Raw genomic sequence first — 16,719 nt, forward strand, 5'->3', positions numbered from 1 at the left:
AAAGATATCCATAAAAAGTGTTGTTTAAAGTTTGCCACAAGCCACCTGGGAGACACACCAAACATGTGGAAGAAGGTGCTCTGGTCAGATGAAACCAAAATGGAACTTTTTGGCAACAATGCAAAACGTTATGTTTGGCGTAAAAGCAACACAGCTGAACACACCATCCCCACTGTCAAACATGGTGGTGGCAGCATCATGGTTTGGGCTTGCTTTTCTTCAGCAGGGACAGGGAAGATGGTTAAAATTGATGGGAAGATGGATGGAGCCAAATACCGGACCATTCTGGAAGAAAACCTGATGGAGTCTGCAAAAGACCTGAGACTGGGACGGCGATTTGTCTTCCAACAAGACAATGATCCAAAACATAAAGCAACATCTACAATGGAATGGTTCAAAAATAAACATATCCAGGTGTTAGAATGGCCAAGTCAAAGTCCAGACCTGAATCCAATCGAGAATCTGTGGAAAGAACTGAAAACTGCTGTTCACAAATGCTCTCCATCCAACCTCACTGAGCTCCAGCTGTTTTGCAAGGAGGAATGGGAAAAAATGTCAATCTCTCGATGTGCAAAACTGATAGAGACATACCCCAAGCGACTTACAGCTGTAATCGCAGCAAAAGGTGGCGCTACAAAGTATTAACTTAAGGGGGCTGAATAATTTTGCACGCCCAATTTTTCAGTTTTTGATTTGTTAAAAAAGTTTGAATTATCCAATAAATGTCGTTCCACTTCATGATTGTGTCCCACTTGTTGTTGATTCTTCACAAAAAAATACAGTTTTATATCTTTATGTTTGAAGCCTGAAATGTGGCAAAAGGTCGCAAAGTTCAAGGGGGCCAAATATTTTCGCAAGGCACTGTATATATATATATATATACACACACACACACACATATCCATACATATACAGTGGGGAGAACAAGTATTTGATACACTGCTGATTTTGCAGGTTTTCCTACTTACAAAGCATGTAGAGGTCTGTAATTTTTATCATAGGTACACTTCAACTGTGAGAGACGGAATCTAAAATCCAGAAAAGCACATTGTATGATTTTTAAGTAATACAATTGCATTTTATTGCATGACATAAGAATTTGATACAGCAGAAAAGCAGAACTTAATATTTGGTACAGAAACCTTTGTTTGCAACAGAGATCATACGTTTCCTGTATTTCTTGACCAGGTTTGCACACACTGCAGCTGGGATTTTGGCCCACTCCTCCATACAGACCTTCTCCAGATTCTTCAGGTTTCGGGGCTGTCACTGGGCAATATGGACTTTCAGCTCCCTCCAAAGATGTTCTATTGGGTTCAGGTCTGGAGACTGGCTAGGCCACTCCAGGACCTTGATAGGCTTCTTACTCATTAGTTGCCCTTGCTGTGTGTTTCGGGTCGTTGTCATGCTGGAAGACCCAGCCACAACCCATCTTCAATGCTCTTACTGAGGGAAGGAGGTTGTTGGCCAAGATCTCGTGATACATGGACCCATCCATCCTCCCCTCAATACCATGCAGTCGTCCTGTCCCCTTTGCAGAAAAGCATCCCCAAAGAATGATGTTTCCACCTCCATGCTTCACAATTGGGATGGTGTTCTTGGGGTTGTACTCATCCTTTTTCTTCCTCCAAACACGGCGAGTGGAGTTTAGACCAAAAAGCTCTATTTTTGTCTCATTAGACCACATGACCTACTCCCATTCCTCCTCTGGATCATCCAGATGGTCATTGGTAAACTTCAGACGGGCCTGGACATGCGCTGGCTTGAGCAGGGGGACCTCGCGTTCGCTGCAGGATTTTAATCCATGACGGTGTAGTGTGTTACTAATGGTTTTTTTTTAGACTGTGGTCCCAGCTCTCTTCAGGTCATTAACCAGGTCCTGCCGTGTAGTTCTGGTATGATCCCTCACCTTCCTCATGATCATTGATGCCCCACGAGGTGAGATCTTGCATGGAGGCCCAGACCGAGGGTGATTGACCGTCATCTTGAACTTCTTCCATTTTCTAATAATTGCGCCAACAGTTGTTGCCTTCTCACCAAGCTGCTTGCCTATTGTCCTGTAGCCCATCCCAGCCTTGTGCAGGTCTACAATTTTATCCCTGATGTCCTTACACAGCTGTCTGGTCTTGGCCATTGTGGAGATGTTGGAGTCTGTTTAATTGAGTGTGTGGAAAGGTGTCTTTTATACAGGTAACGAGTTCAAACAGGTGCAGTTAATACAGGTAATGAGTGGAGAACAGGAGGGCTTCTTAAAGAAAAACTAACAGGTCTGTGAGAGACGGAATTCTTATTGGTTGGTAGGTGATAAAATACTTATGTCATGCAATAAAATGCAAATTAATTACTTAAAAATCATACAATGTGATTTTCTGGATTTCCGTCTGTCACAGTTGAAGTGTACCTATGATAAAAATTACAGACCTCTACATGCTTTGTAAGTAGGAAAACCTGCAAAATCGGCAGTGTGTCAAATACTTGTTCTCCCCACTGTACATACAGTATGGGGATGAGGTAGGTAGATTGGGTGGGCTATTTACAGATGCACTATGTACAGCTGCAGCGATCGGTTAGCTGCTCAGATAGTTGATGTTTAAAGTTGGTGAGGGAAATAAAAGTCTCCAACTTTAATGATTTTTGCAATTCGTTCCAGTCACTGGCAGCAGAGAACTGGAAGGATAGGCGACCAAATTAGGTGTTGGCTTTGGGGATGATCAGTGAGATATACCTGCTGGAACGTGTGCTACGGGTGGGTGTTGTTATCGTGACCAGTGAACTGAGATATGGCGGAGCTTTACCTAGCATAGACTAATAGATGACCTGGAGCCAGTGGGTCTGGCGACGAATATGTAGCGAGGGCCAGTCAACTAGAGCATACAGGTCGCAGTGGTGGGTGGTATAAGGTGATTTGGTAACAAACCGGATGGAACTGTGATAGACTGCATCCAGTTTGCTGAGTAGAGTGTTGGAAGCTATTTTGCAGATGACATCGCCAAAGTCGAGGATCGGTAGGATAGTCAGTTTTACTAGGGTAAGTTTGGCGGCGTGAGTGAAGGAGGCTTTGTTGCGAAATAGAAAGCAAATTCTAGATTTGATTTTTGATTGGAGATGTTTAATATGAGTCTGGAAGGAGAGTTTACAGTCTAACCAGACACCTAGGTATTTATAGTTGTCTACATATTCTAGGTCGGAACCGTCCAGGGTGGTGATACTAGTCGGGCGGGGGGGTGCGGGCAGCGAACGGTTGAAAAGCATGCATTTGGTTTTACGAGCGTTTAAGAGCAGTTGGAGGCCACGGAAGGAGTGTTGTATGGCATTGAAGCTCGTTTGGAAGTTAGTTCGCACAGTGTCCAAGGAAGGGCCAGAAGAATATAGAATGGTGTTGTCTGCGTAGAGGTGGATCAGGGAATCGCCCGCAGCAAGAGCGACATCATTGATGTATACAGAGAAAAGAGTCGGCCCAAGAATTGAACCCTGTGGTACCCCCATAGAGACTGCCAGAGGTCCGGACAACCTGCCCTCCGATTTGACACACTGAACTCTGTCTGCAAAGTAGTTGGTGAACCAGGCGAGTCAGTCATTAGAAAAACAAGGTTATTGAGTCTGCCGATAAGAATACAGTGATTGACCGAGTCGAAAGCCTTGGCCAGGTTGATGAAGACGGCTGCACAGTACTGTCTTTTATCGATGGCGGTTTTGATATCGTTTATTACCTTGAGCGTGGCTGAGGTGCACCCGTGACCGGCTCGGAAGCCGGATTGCACAGCGGAGAAGGTACGGTGGGATTCGAAATGGTCAGTAATCTGTTTATTAACATGGCTTTCGAAGACTTTAGATAGGCAGGGCAGGATGGATATAGGTCTGTAACAGTTTGGGTCTAGGGTGTCATCCCCTTTGAAGAGGGGGATGACCACGGCAGCTTTCAAATCTTTAGGGATCTCGGACGATACGAAAGAGAGGTTGAACAGGCAGGTAATAGGGGTTGCAACAATGGCGGCGGATAGTTTTAGAAAGAGAGGGTCCAGATTGTCTAACCCAGCTGATTTGTACGGGTCCAGGTTTTGCAGCGCTTTCAGAACATCTGCTGTCTGGATTTGGGTGAAGGAGAAGCTGGGGAGGCTTGGGCGAGTAGCTGCGGGGGAGGCGGAGCTGTTGGCCGGGGTTGGAGTAGCCAGGATGAAGGCATGGCCAGCCGTTGAGAAATGCTTATTGAAATGATTGATTATCATGGATTTATAAGTGGTGACCGTGTTACCTATCCTCAGTGCAGTGGGCAGCTGGGAGAAGGTGCTCTTGTTCTCCATATATATATATATTTTTTTTTAAACAGTTCTGATACCATGGCTTGCATGAATTGAGAGATGTTTAGTTTTTGATTAACTGACTAAGTTTAAACAAGTACATTATAAAGCAAAGTATAGGAAATATAAAACAAAGCTTACACATTCAACCACGACTTACATAAAATATGATCAACTGGTTAACGTGAAGAAAATGCTAGCTACCTATTCACTAGTCAGACAATGTAGGCCTACAGTTGAATTTGAATTGATGGAAACTAAGTATGAACCTGCTTGGAATGTTTTGTACAGATGGAATAGGTCATTGTCTGTGTTTACCCGTAGCTCAGTCTGTTGAGTGTCTTTGCAGTGGTATGCTTACTCTATAGTCATTGTCTTAACCACTGTCCTGTCTGTTTGTATTTGTAAATAATCTATTGGACCTAGATGGGGGAGGTAGGACTGAATGTCTTGAAATGCTGAGACCTAAAGACAAACCACCATTCACGACTTGAACAGCACCACAGATGATAACCTCGTGAAAATCCTTAATGTATTTACAAAGGACTATGGTTATTCAACACTGTTCCTTTTGTTCCAGCCCAGTAGAAACACTCCTCTACCAACAAGTCAAGGGCTCGATGAGTAGAATCAGCTGGAGTCCTGCGTTAGAACTAAAGTGTGCATACCCTGGAGTTAAGATAGGACTACTTTAAACCAGACACACTAAAACCACACATATAGCATTGCCGTTGGATATATTAGCATAAATTGAAAGATCAAGCACTCAATAATGCATCTTATTTTGTGGTTCAAAGTTCACAATTGCATATTAATATAACAAATCACTTCAGACAGGCGATATGATGGGGAATGCTACCTAGCACAGAAACACTAACAGCCCAGGGCTCAGCTGGAACATAGAAAACGCGTAGGGAGATTTGTGAGAAGGGATAAGGACTAAGATTTATCCTCAGTAAAAAGTAGTGGTTCTTGTTTCCCCAGCCCCAATTCAACCCAGCCCCTTTAGTGATTCAGAGTATGTACACAAAAAAAACACTAATATACAGAGGACATTTGGTACATGAGATTATTCATAAATCATTGCAAACCCTTTATAATGCCATGGTGACTATGGATACGTTTCTAACCAAAAAGGCACTGCTGTGTTGGTTTGGCTGAAAGGACGATGACTTAAACATTCTTTCATGACTCAATCACAGTCACCAATCGATGGCCGGCAACTATTTCTAATATAAACAAGGAATATGGTGTAGGCCTTAACACAGGAACACTTTTGAAGAGAACTTAAGTTTAAACTGAAAAAGAATTATGAATCTCATTCAAAAACATTGGTGGTTTGTTTAACTAGGATAAATGTCATTTTTTTGCATATAGGCTAACAGATACCTCTTTTAAGCTAACTATCAGGGCTTTGATGAAACATGGACACACAAACGATACATAATTGGGAAGAGATGGATCACTATACTGAAAATGGCATGAACATTTCAGACAGCAGGCCTGTATATTTGACAGATGTAGTTTGGGGACAGATCTTCTCCCATAGGGCTGCAGTCTGACTACATTCATTTCTGCGTGAACTTTGGCAAAATGGAGAGGAAACACGTTAGAACAATGTTGTAAGCAGCCTGAGGAATATTAAAATATGATCATTTCCCATTTCATTATCTATCGCATTCACGGACGGTTAGAAGTAGGATCTTGGATAGCAGGCTGGTAAGCGCAAAAGGTGGAACTGCCCCCCAGGTGGAAGTTAAGGCATCACATCTTGGAGGCAGTGATGGCAGCTGCACCTCCACGGGTATACACTCTCACAGCATCCTGTGAGAGTGGGAGGAGACAAGGAGATTTGAGGCTATTCAAAAAAGACAATCTTGTTTACGAGGGGTCCTGAGAGAAACAGTCACATACTAAATAGAAAGGAATAAAGAAAAAAGTACAAACTAAAAGTTCTACCTCAATACAATGTGTACGAAATTATTTAGTTAATGCAACTTTTGATGTTCATGAAGGATCTACAATATACTTAAAACTGCTCACGTAAATAATGCGACTACACTTTGATCTTTATTTTTCTCCAAATATTTCCTGAATTATTCCTATACACCTGCAACAAGCCAACTCAGATGTGCGAGTGTTTTTCCTACTTTGACTATACTGCATCATTGATGGGGGACGACATACGCGGTCGTGTCTGTTGACAGCAACAAATGGACTTACCTTCTTGGGCTCAGCATTGTTGAGTAGGGCCTGGACCCCGTTTCCATAGTCTGCATGCACAGCCATCAGGTTCTGAACCTGGAAAAACAGGGAGTGAAAGCAGAGAGAGAGAGGGTCCGAACAGTGTTGTTAGTGATGGCACTATACATTATTAAACATTACATTGCAAAGATGGCCTTTGTGGTAGTGAGGAAGATGATACCAACTATATAACAGCCATAATTGATGATACTAATGATGATGAAAGTGATGAATTAGACAATCTTAATGATGGTGATGATGAGAACACACCCAGCGTTTCTGGATGAAGACTTGGGCTCCCTTCAGGGCACCAGCCATATTCTGACAAAGCCTCTGGCGCTCCTCCTCGTTCAGCACCTTAGTGAAGAAGGTACGCACCTGCAATACATATACACAAAGGGTCAGGTACTGGTCACATACACCAATCAGCATTAAGAAACAATCAATAAAATATTTAATTTGATTATTTGTAATCATAAAGCATTTAATATGTATAATAACAACGATTTCTTTATAGGGTGTATCATTATTGGCCTTGCCAGTGTAGTGCACACAGCTCTGTGTGTAGTAAATTAACCTCGTGTCACATCAGCACAACCCCCTTTACCAGACAGGGAAGACATGAAAATGCTGGGGTTAGTGGAAAAGTGTGTTGTCGTTTTCCCTTGAAGCCGAGCTAACGATTCCGGATCACCGGCTTTAATCAGACTGATCCCACCAAGATCTGTCCTCTACAGCAGAAGCTAGCATTCCTCGTTCTGACGTGCACCACCCGGCATCAGTGCAAATCTCTGAGTCTCTCGTCTCCCCCTTTGACAGTAACTAATGCATTGATACATTGGCATTAAGTGTAATGTGTAACTCTTTAGGTTGACATTCAGTAACTTCATGTTAGAACTGAACCACAACTGTCATTTTAAAATTGCTCACTGCACAACTCAGTCAATACTTTTTAGCAGTATGCGCCCGCATGACCTGTTAAGTACAAGCTTGATTGTGTAAAGGTATCTCTATCCACAATTAGAGTATTGTTCTCTAGCAATTTGATAAACAAATGATTGAATTTACCCTGTGACCATTGATTCATGTATTGATATTTATTATTACATTTGTAGTTCAATGATTACTATTATTCTCAGTTCTGTCTTAAGTGTGTTATTGCTAAGATAACTCATGAGTCAGATATTCTTAAAATACAATGTTTGTCCAATAATCAACTGGTGTCATTCATAAAATATATTCATTCATAAACTTTAGTAATAACTTAACCAATATTTCCAACATACGGGTTCTCTACCTGTGTGACGTTATCGTCGTCAGTACTGTTGTAGCGGCCCACATCTGGGGACACCTTAAACCTGGTCTCCACGTGCTGGGGTTGGGTCTCTGGAGCACTGAAGCTGTTGGGGAAGTAGTTGGGAGCGCCAGCCTGGTTGTCCAACATGCACATGGGCCCGTCTCGCTGGTAGTTGGCCACACGGGTCCTGAAGGGGCAGTTGACGGGCAGCTGCAAGTAGTTGGCGCCCAGCCGGTGCCGGTGTGTGTCTGGGTAGGAGAACAGACGCCCCTGCAGCATCTTGTCAGGGCTGGGCTCGATGCCTGGGGGCATGTTGCTGGGGTCAAAGGCTAGCTGCTCGATCTCAGCAAAGTAGTTGGCAGGGTTTCTGTTGAGCACCAACCTCCCCACAGGAATGAGGGGGTACTCCTCGTGAGACCACACCTAAGGAGTAAGAGAGAAGTGTAGCTACCTCGCATGCCAACCAAGGTGCATGGACGTGCAAACAAATTCCATGAACATGTAGGCTTGCATGACCCCCTAAAATTTATTATTTTCACCTAATAATTATCCTGACTAAATAACAGCTGAGAATCAGTTGCCAATCATACTAATGCTCACAGATGCTATGACACCATAACAGATATCAGACCACTGTCAGATCTTTCAGTGTTTATGTTGAGGAAGTCCCCCCTCTTGTGGAAAAGCCAGAGTACTGCCAATGTCTGGATAATTCTGGGAATGTGTTTTTATGGCAGGTTTAAATGGCTCAGAAAGTACAAAGACATCAGGTATTGCCGTCACATTCTTTCAAAACCAAGGGAACATATTGATAAATGTTAGGGAATGCACCTACTATAAAGAGAGTGATTCCCACATAACTTATGAAAAATAAAGCTGCAATATCTAACTTTTTGGGCGACCCGACCAAATTTACATAGAAATTGAGTTCTAAATTGTTCTTTCTCATTGAAAGTAAGTCTAAGAAGTGGTAGATCTGTTCTATATGCGCTACTTCTATGCTGCCCGTTCTTGCGTATTTCCTTTTGGTTTAGTACACCAGCTTCAAACACCTGAAAATACTATATTTTTGGTTATGGAAAATATATATCACAGTGGTTTAGATGGTACAATGATTCTCTACACAATGACTACTTGCTTTGTCAAACTTAAATTAGGCAAATGGCGGAGAGATTACTGCTTATTGCATCTCTAAGGTACCTTAGTCAGGTCAAAGGGGTTCCACTGGAACTTCTCTGCCTGCTCAAAGGTCATGACCTGGATGTAAAAGGACCAGGAGGGGAAGTTGCCGTTGGCGATGGAGGTGTAAAGGTCTCGGATGGCGTAGTCCGGGTCGGTGGAAGCCAGGTGCTCGGCATCCTCAGGTTTCATGTTCTTGATGCCCTGGTCGGTCTGTGATGTGAAGGTTGCTATGGGTTACTATGAATCCTGTCCCAATTTCTCCATCTACGTTTCCTTCTTTCCCACCATTACCCTCTTGTATCCTTCAGGTAATTAGGTACAGTTGACTCCTCTATCCATTTAAGTGTAGGGCATTTCACTTGTCCTGTACACTACATTATTTTTAATTGTGCTTTGACCTTGTAATGGAACTTGCAGTAGACAGGCTGACCCTCGGCGTTGACCAGCTTGAAGGTGTGGGAGCCGTAGCCGTTCATGTGGCGGAAGCCGTCAGGCAGACCACGGTCACTGAACAGGAAGGACACCTTCACAGAGACGAGAACAAATAGAAGACCATGAACAAAGACACATATTCAGTCATTAGCAACTGAGCTATTGTAAGAAAATAAGATCTAGAAAAACGTAAGTATATAAGGATGATGTAATAATCTGATCAGGAAAGGGATGCATTCGCAGCACCCACCATTCCTAGACATAAATGGCATAGCTATGAAGTTGTTAATGGCATGTTGTTACTAAAATGTGGCTTAGTGTGGGGTGAAATCAGAAAATATGATGTCAGAAAACCATCCATCGATCTATCGTGTGCGCGTGCATGTAAAGGTCTGGTTGCAGGTAGAGAGGAGCAACTACAGCACCTGATGCATACACTCAGGCCGCAGGCTCCAGAAGTCCCACACCATGTCTGGGTCCTTTAGGTGAGTCTGGGGGTTGCGCTTCTGAGAGTGGATAAAGGATGGGAACTGCACAGACAAAGGGATATCAGAGAGATGCGGTATTGGTAAATATCATACGGGGAAATTAACTGATGTATAGCACCATATCACATAATATCCACCCATACACACAAAACATCTTGGTCTCACACACCACCCTGAATCTTGGCCAGGCGCACAGCCACGCACACTACACCATGAACCTTGGCCACGGTAACACACACTACACCCTGAACCTTGGCCACGGTAACACCCTGAACCTTGGCCACAGTAACACACAACGCCCTGAACCTTGGCCACGGTAACACACACACACACACACTACGCCCTGAAACTTGTCCACGGTAACACACACACACACACACTACGCCCTGAACCTTGGCCACGGTAACACACACACACACACACACACACACTACGCCCTGAAACTTGGCCACGGTAACACACACACACACACTACGCCCTGAACCTTGGCCACGGTAACACACACACACACTACGCCCTGAACCTTGGCCACGGTAACACACACACACACACACACACACACACACACACACACTACGCCCTGAACCTTGGCCACGGTAACACACACATACTACGCCCTGAACCTTGGCCACGGTAACACACACATACTACGCCCTGATCCTTGGCCACGGTAACACACACACTACACCCTGAACCTTGGCCACGGTAACACACACACACTACACCCTGAACCTTGGCCACGGTAACACACACACACACACACACTACACCCTGAACCTTGGCCACGGTAACACACACACACACACACACACACTACACCCTGAACCTTGGCCATGGTAACGCACACACACACACACACACTACACCCTGAACCTTGGCCACGGTAACGCACACTACACCCTGAACCTTGGCCACGGTAACACACACACATACACTACACCCTGAACCTTGGCTACGGTAACACACACACACTACACCCTGATCCTTGGCCACGGTAACACACACACACACTACACCCTGATCCTTGGCCACGGTAACACACACTACACCCTACACCCTGGACCTTGGCTAGGCACATAGGCTCAATTTTGACTCACACGTGCCTGGACTCACCAGCATGGCATCCCTGATAAAGAATATGGGGGTGTTGTTGCCAGTAAGGTCCCAGTTGCCCTCTTCAGTGTAGAACTTGACTGCAAAGCCACGTGGGTCTCTCACTGTGTCGGCTGAGCCCGATTCCCCAGCTACATGTGTTAGATACAAAATATATGACAATTAGAAACTCACAGTTTAAACAAGACATAATTTACAAACGGGGAAAAAATGACATTGTCTATTTTCTGGAATTTATTCAATAATGTATTGAAGAAACATCACCGTCTTTTTGGATGTTGTAATTGCTGAGTAATTTAAATGTTGCCTTTATTTTGTATTAATTTCAAAAACCCAAGAAATGCAAAACATTGCTGAAAAAGCTAGAGTCAAGTCAATTCAATAGAAAAGAGATTCCAGGGAACTTTAGGTGGGTTCAGGGAGCCTATATGTTTCTAGGACATGTAGGCTAACTGTATCAAAGTATTCATCCAAATTGTTCACGGAGTTTGTCTTTTCTTTGGACTCCCAGCTAATTTAATTCCTGTAAAGAGCAGTTTTCCCACTGAGGCTTTGGGTCAGGGTTAGTGATGGACACTTGCACATCAAGGTTACTACACTACGGACTGCTCGTCACTTGACAGCATCAATCATGTAGACAACACCATTTTCTCATGGGGCTCTTGCACAAGCTGTTTGAATAGCTCTGGCAGGAGACAACTGTCCAGGCATCCGCTATGCGCGTTACTAGAGCTGTTAAAAGAATGTTATTTGGTCAAATTAGGAATTTTCAATTTGTCAGAAGTTAACATGAACTCAGTCTAGGATTCTTCTGATATCGGCAAACATTGCTTTTGCAGACAATCATAACCAGAGGCAATGACTAAAAGCATCATAAACAAGCTAATATTGGAAGCAAATACATACTACATGATACAGTTCTTCTTTACACATGTTCTTGAGGAAACAAGTAAACGTGTTTGTAGCAGTTTTATGGAAAAGCTGGAGGGAGCAACCGCAATACAATTTTACTATGTAAGTTTTGATTAAATACCAGGAAAGTGTGGGATAATTTTTTATTTAAAAAAAAAAATGTCATGTAGACTAATGTAACCAGTAGGAAAGCGGTGGTGTGTCTTACCCACGGTGGAGAAGCGGACGGCGATAGGTGTGGTCTTTCCCACATGCTCAAACACCTTGGCCTTGCAGTAGCGAGAGATGTCATGTGTCACCTCAAAGTACCCGAACGCTCCTGTTGAGGAAGAGGCAGTACATGGTCAGTTACCGTTGTCTTTTGTGTTAGCTAGTTAGATATATACATTTTTGTTCCCTTATCGAAGTTGCCAAAAAAGTATTGTCATTGAAACCAGACGCCAGTCTCTGCTGTTGCCAAGGGTCGTTTTCCCGAGACTAGAGATGGCACAGCTAGTTAGGCTAATGTAAATGGTCACTCCTAATTTAAAACCAATGTATATTTACGGTCATTGTAGGCAGTGCAAAGCAAAGTTACTTGTGTAACCCCGGTTCTCTGATAATATGAGTATGATGTATCACTATGGAGATTCGCCAGGATCACCAACTCTAGGAAGGACCTACTGTATCAAAAGCATATGCTGGAGACACAGGTAGAGTGGCAAATGAGGTGAGCCCCTCACTTCCTTATAAGGCACTCTCTCATTCTCTGGTCCTTCTCAAGCATGCTTCTCTTCCTCGCGCCCTTGCCAGCAAGGGAATGTGGTGATACATCTCACCTCATTATCAGAGAACAGGGTTTACAAAAGTTACCTTAAGTTCTATCAAATACTTGTTTCGATGCATCATGATGGTAGGGATATGGCCAACTCCAGTATCGCAAAACATTCTCTGAAGCCACAATAGTCCAAACATTAGCAACCTTCAAGAGGCTTCAAGAATCTTGCTAGTGAGGGGTTTGTCCTATGAGCTCTTAGCTTCCCTGAGGCATGCGGGTACCACCGGCAATTGCTTTACCGCGGCTGAATGACACCGGTCTCTTCTCGTTGTATAGGTCCCTTAACGGGCACGGAGGAGCCCAAACTCCAATGGAGACCATGAGGGGAATGGGTCGAGGATATCCATGACCTCGCTAGGTTGCAGGAAGCTGAGCTTCAGCTTTCGCTGTTGGCTTGGAGGCGAAAGGGGCTATCGAGATAGATGCTTGTTTAAACCTCAGACCTGCCCCAGTCAGCAATGCTCACAGGACTCAGGGTCGTAAAGTGCCTCTTGGGCATGTTCCTTTCCCAGGAAATTGATGCATAGGTGGGTATCCTTCCCAGCAATCATGGAATCACAAGTGCAAGAACGTGGGGATCCGAGTGCTGGGCTTGGCTCGTCCTGGGATACCAAAGGCCATTGTGAGGAACAAGGCTTGCTTGGAGGAAAAAGCAACACCAGTTGTAAGAACAACAAGTAGACTGCGTAGGCTAGCTAGTTAGAAGCCTTGCAGCTGGTGGCTAGCAAACGGTTGCTTGTGTAAACAGTGTTACGAGCTAGATAGTTAGAAACCTTGCGGCTTTCTCGTTATAAGGAAGTGAGGGATCTCCCCTCCTTCGCCACTACCTCCTTGTCTGCAACAGAAGCTTCTGACAGGTCCTTCCAAGAGTTGGTGATCCTGGCGAATCCCCATAGTGATACATCAAAACGAGAGAACCACTGAACTTGTCATTAGACAAAATGAGGTGAGGCTATATTCAACTTCACAAACAAATGTGCTGCCTTCACCATGTTGTGTACACATCCCTTGGAAGATTAGTGCGTAAACACCTGCAAATAAAGCCATACATGTGGTGCACTTTACCCCTCGTGTAGTGGGCCAACAGATTGTCACATGATCATGGTCTTTATAATATTAGACTGGAGAGCCGTTTACAGTTGGCTTTTTGGCGTAGGCCCACAATTGATAACTAGATGTCTAGGACAGGGTAGTGGTTCTCCAACCAATACGTGAAGCTCCACTATTAAGTAAAACATCTAGTGGTGTTTGACTGCCTCTCCAGCTCTGTCATTTCTGCTTGTCTAAACAGTTTGACACATATACTGAACAAAAATATAAACGCAACATCTAATGTCTTGGTCCCATGTTTAATGAGCGCAGAAAGAAAAGACCCACATTTTTCCACGCACACAAAATGCTTATTTTTTTGGCACACAATTGTTTACATCCCTGTTAGTAAGTATTTCTCCTTTGCCAAGATAATCCATCCACTTGACAGGTTTGGCATATCAAGAAGCTGATTAAACAGCATGATCATTACACAGGTGCACCTTGTGCTAGGGACAATAAAATGCCACTAACGTGCAGTTGTCACACAATGCCACGTCTCAAGTTTTAAGGAAGCGTGCAATTGGCATGCTGACAAGACGAATGCCCACCACAGCTGTTGCCAGAGAATTGACTTAATTTCTCTACCAACGTCATTTTAGAGAATTTGGCAGTATATCCAACCGGCCTCACAACAGCAGACCATGTGTATTCAACAGCATATCTGCATACCAACAGCATATCTGTATTCCCTGTCATGTGAAATCCATAGATTAGGGCCGAATGAATTTTTTTTAAATTTACTTATATTAACTATAACTAAGTAAAATATTTGAAATTGCTGCATGTGCGTTTATATTTTTGTTCAGTATATATTGCATTGATGCCAATCAGTGCCTGTCTTAAATTCATTGGTAGTGCTGGACACCCACCGCCTCCCTTGGCGTGCACCACCCTCTCTGGGATGCGCTCACGGTCGAAGTGTGACATCTCATCTATGAACGGGGTGTCCTGCACCAGGAGGGGCCCCTGGGGACCTGTGGTCATTATATTCAGCTTGTCCCCTACCGGGTGACCAGCCCCTGTGGTCAGGGTGTCTGGCCTCTGAAGGGAAAGCAATGGAATAGACATTATACATAGCGAAGACATTGAATGATCAAATGCTTTTTATTTTTACCTTTATTTAACTAGGCAAGTCAGTTAATTAACAACTAATTCTTATTTACAATCACAGCCTCATTGCTTCATTCATGTTATTTATTGTTACAATTCAATATTGGCCAATTCAGATATAAGAAATGTATGCCTTTCCTAAGCACCTCTCAATAGTTGGTATTCAGATTTACCTTATGCAGGTGCGTAACGGGCTTTGCAGGCATGGTTCCCTTGCACGCTCGGAATACATTTATACCCCTTTTTCATGATTACGAACTTGTCTTATCGCTGCAACTCCCCTTATCGCTGCAACTGACTGGGCAGTCATTCATTTTGATTCCGGACCGATTCAATCAGTTCCGGCCCCCGGAAGAGGCCCGCTCCTGGGCCGATTCCTAATTTCTAGCTGGGTATATGGCGAATGAAAGAAAGCCATGTGTTTACTTGGTCTCATCACAGACAACTTTAGCATTTTAGCTAACTTGAAACTTCTTATTAATTTATATCTACTTGTCATACGAAATGGGTGATTGACATCCACAAAGTAATGCATCCCATAACAAAGATAACATCATAGAGGAAGGCCTTACAAATTGTCAGACTCCAGCCACCCTAGTCATAGACTGTTCTCTCTGCTACCGGACGGCAAGCGGTAACGGAGCGCCAAATCTAGGTTCAATGGGCTTCTAAACAGCTTCTACCCCCAAGCCATAAGACTCTTGAACATCTAGTCAAATGGCTACCCAGACTATTTGCAGTGCCCCTCCCCTCACACCACTGTTACTCACTGTTGTCATCTATGCATAGTCACTTTAATAACTCTACCTACATGCACATACTACCTCAACTAACCGGTGCCCCCGCACATTGACTCTGCATCAGTACCCACCTGTATATAATCTCGCTATTGTTATTTTACTGTACCTACTACACCTGTTGTATTCGACGCATGTGACTAATACAATGTGATACTAAATGAGTTGCCGACGCCGCGCTTTCCTGATCGTGGCATAGCCGCGTTCCGCCTAGAGAGAAGGTAATGAACGTCTAATCAGATAATTGTGGCTAGAAGTATTCTATTCCAAAAAAACAAATGCAAGAGCTCAACCTGCAAGTGCTAAGCGGACGTTAGCTAACAGCAGCCATCTAACAATTCCTGACCCCCCTCCCCATGCACAACCAGAAATGAATTACAATTCTAACACAAATGTGACTTTGTACGAAATGTTGTGGAATTGTATAGTGCCAGGGTTCTTAAATGATAGTAAATGTGCTAACTGTCGAGCTAGGTGACACGAATAGGACCCTGGACGACCTCTCACCCATTTCACAACAAACTCCCCTTGCGTCAACTGCGCAACATCATCGTCGCGTCTATATACATGAATCATCGAAATGGACAAACCTGAGCGCTTCGGCCCTCTTTCCATAGCTTCATTTGATCGGTTGCTTTCCCTCTAAAATCAGCCATCGTGAAGGCAAAACTTTAAACCACAAATGCCTGAAAAATTGATATGTTTGCCAGCTAAATAGCAGAGTTGATGTACTTTGTACGGCTTGGCTCCTCCTCCTTGGCCAACGGGTATTCATTCCGTCGATTCAGTTGCGAAACGTTTCTTAAACGGAGGCTAACGAAACGGGACATCTCAACATATTTCCAATAGAAATTCTCGTTTTAGTTTGGACTAATAACCTAGCTACTTTCGAACCAAAGGGCAACAAAGGGAGCGACAAAAGGGAGAGATAAAGGGA

General features: G+C 43.8%; 1 protein-coding gene across 2 annotated transcripts; it reads right to left on the minus strand.

Annotated features, from left to right (window-relative positions):
- Positions 1-5,016: 5,016 nt before the first annotated feature.
- On the minus strand, positions 5,017-16,560 carry cat (catalase). 2 transcript variants are annotated; one of them, XM_021564302.2, is made up of 12 exons: positions 16,373-16,522; positions 15,159-15,373; positions 14,745-14,916; positions 12,175-12,285; positions 11,055-11,185; positions 9,879-9,983; positions 9,420-9,545; positions 9,040-9,231; positions 7,840-8,262; positions 6,813-6,920; positions 6,522-6,599; positions 5,017-6,122 (listed from the first exon to the last, which is right to left on the minus strand). In XM_021564302.2, the coding sequence occupies exons 2-12, from the start codon at positions 15,189-15,191 to the stop codon at positions 6,063-6,065; spliced, it is 1,539 nt and encodes a 512-aa protein (XP_021419977.2). In that variant the 5' UTR covers positions 15,192-15,373; positions 16,373-16,522; the 3' UTR covers positions 5,017-6,062. The 2 variants fall into 2 exon arrangements, with proteins under 2 accessions (XP_021419977.2, XP_021419969.2); XM_021564294.2 differs by lacking the exon at positions 15,159-15,373 and having other exon boundaries at positions 16,373-16,560.
- Between the last annotated feature and the right edge of the window lie 159 nt (positions 16,561-16,719).

The sequence above is a fragment of the Oncorhynchus mykiss genome, chromosome 2 (assembly GCF_013265735.2).
Source record: "Oncorhynchus mykiss isolate Arlee chromosome 2, USDA_OmykA_1.1, whole genome shotgun sequence".
NCBI classification, from domain to species: domain Eukaryota; kingdom Metazoa; phylum Chordata; class Actinopteri; order Salmoniformes; family Salmonidae; genus Oncorhynchus; species Oncorhynchus mykiss.

Coding starts and splice junctions, on each gene's coding strand:
- cat (XM_021564294.2), bottom strand. CDS start 16,438: ATGGCTGATTTTAGAGGGAAAGCAACCGATCAAATGAAGCTATGGAAA. Junction 14,917..16,372: donor AAGAGGGCCGAAGCGCTCAG/GTTTGTCCATTT, acceptor CTTTCCCTTCAG/AGGCCAGACACCCTGACCAC. Junction 9,232..9,419: donor ACTGCAAGTTCCATTACAAG/GTCAAAGCACAA, acceptor TTCACATCACAG/ACCGACCAGGGCATCAAGAA.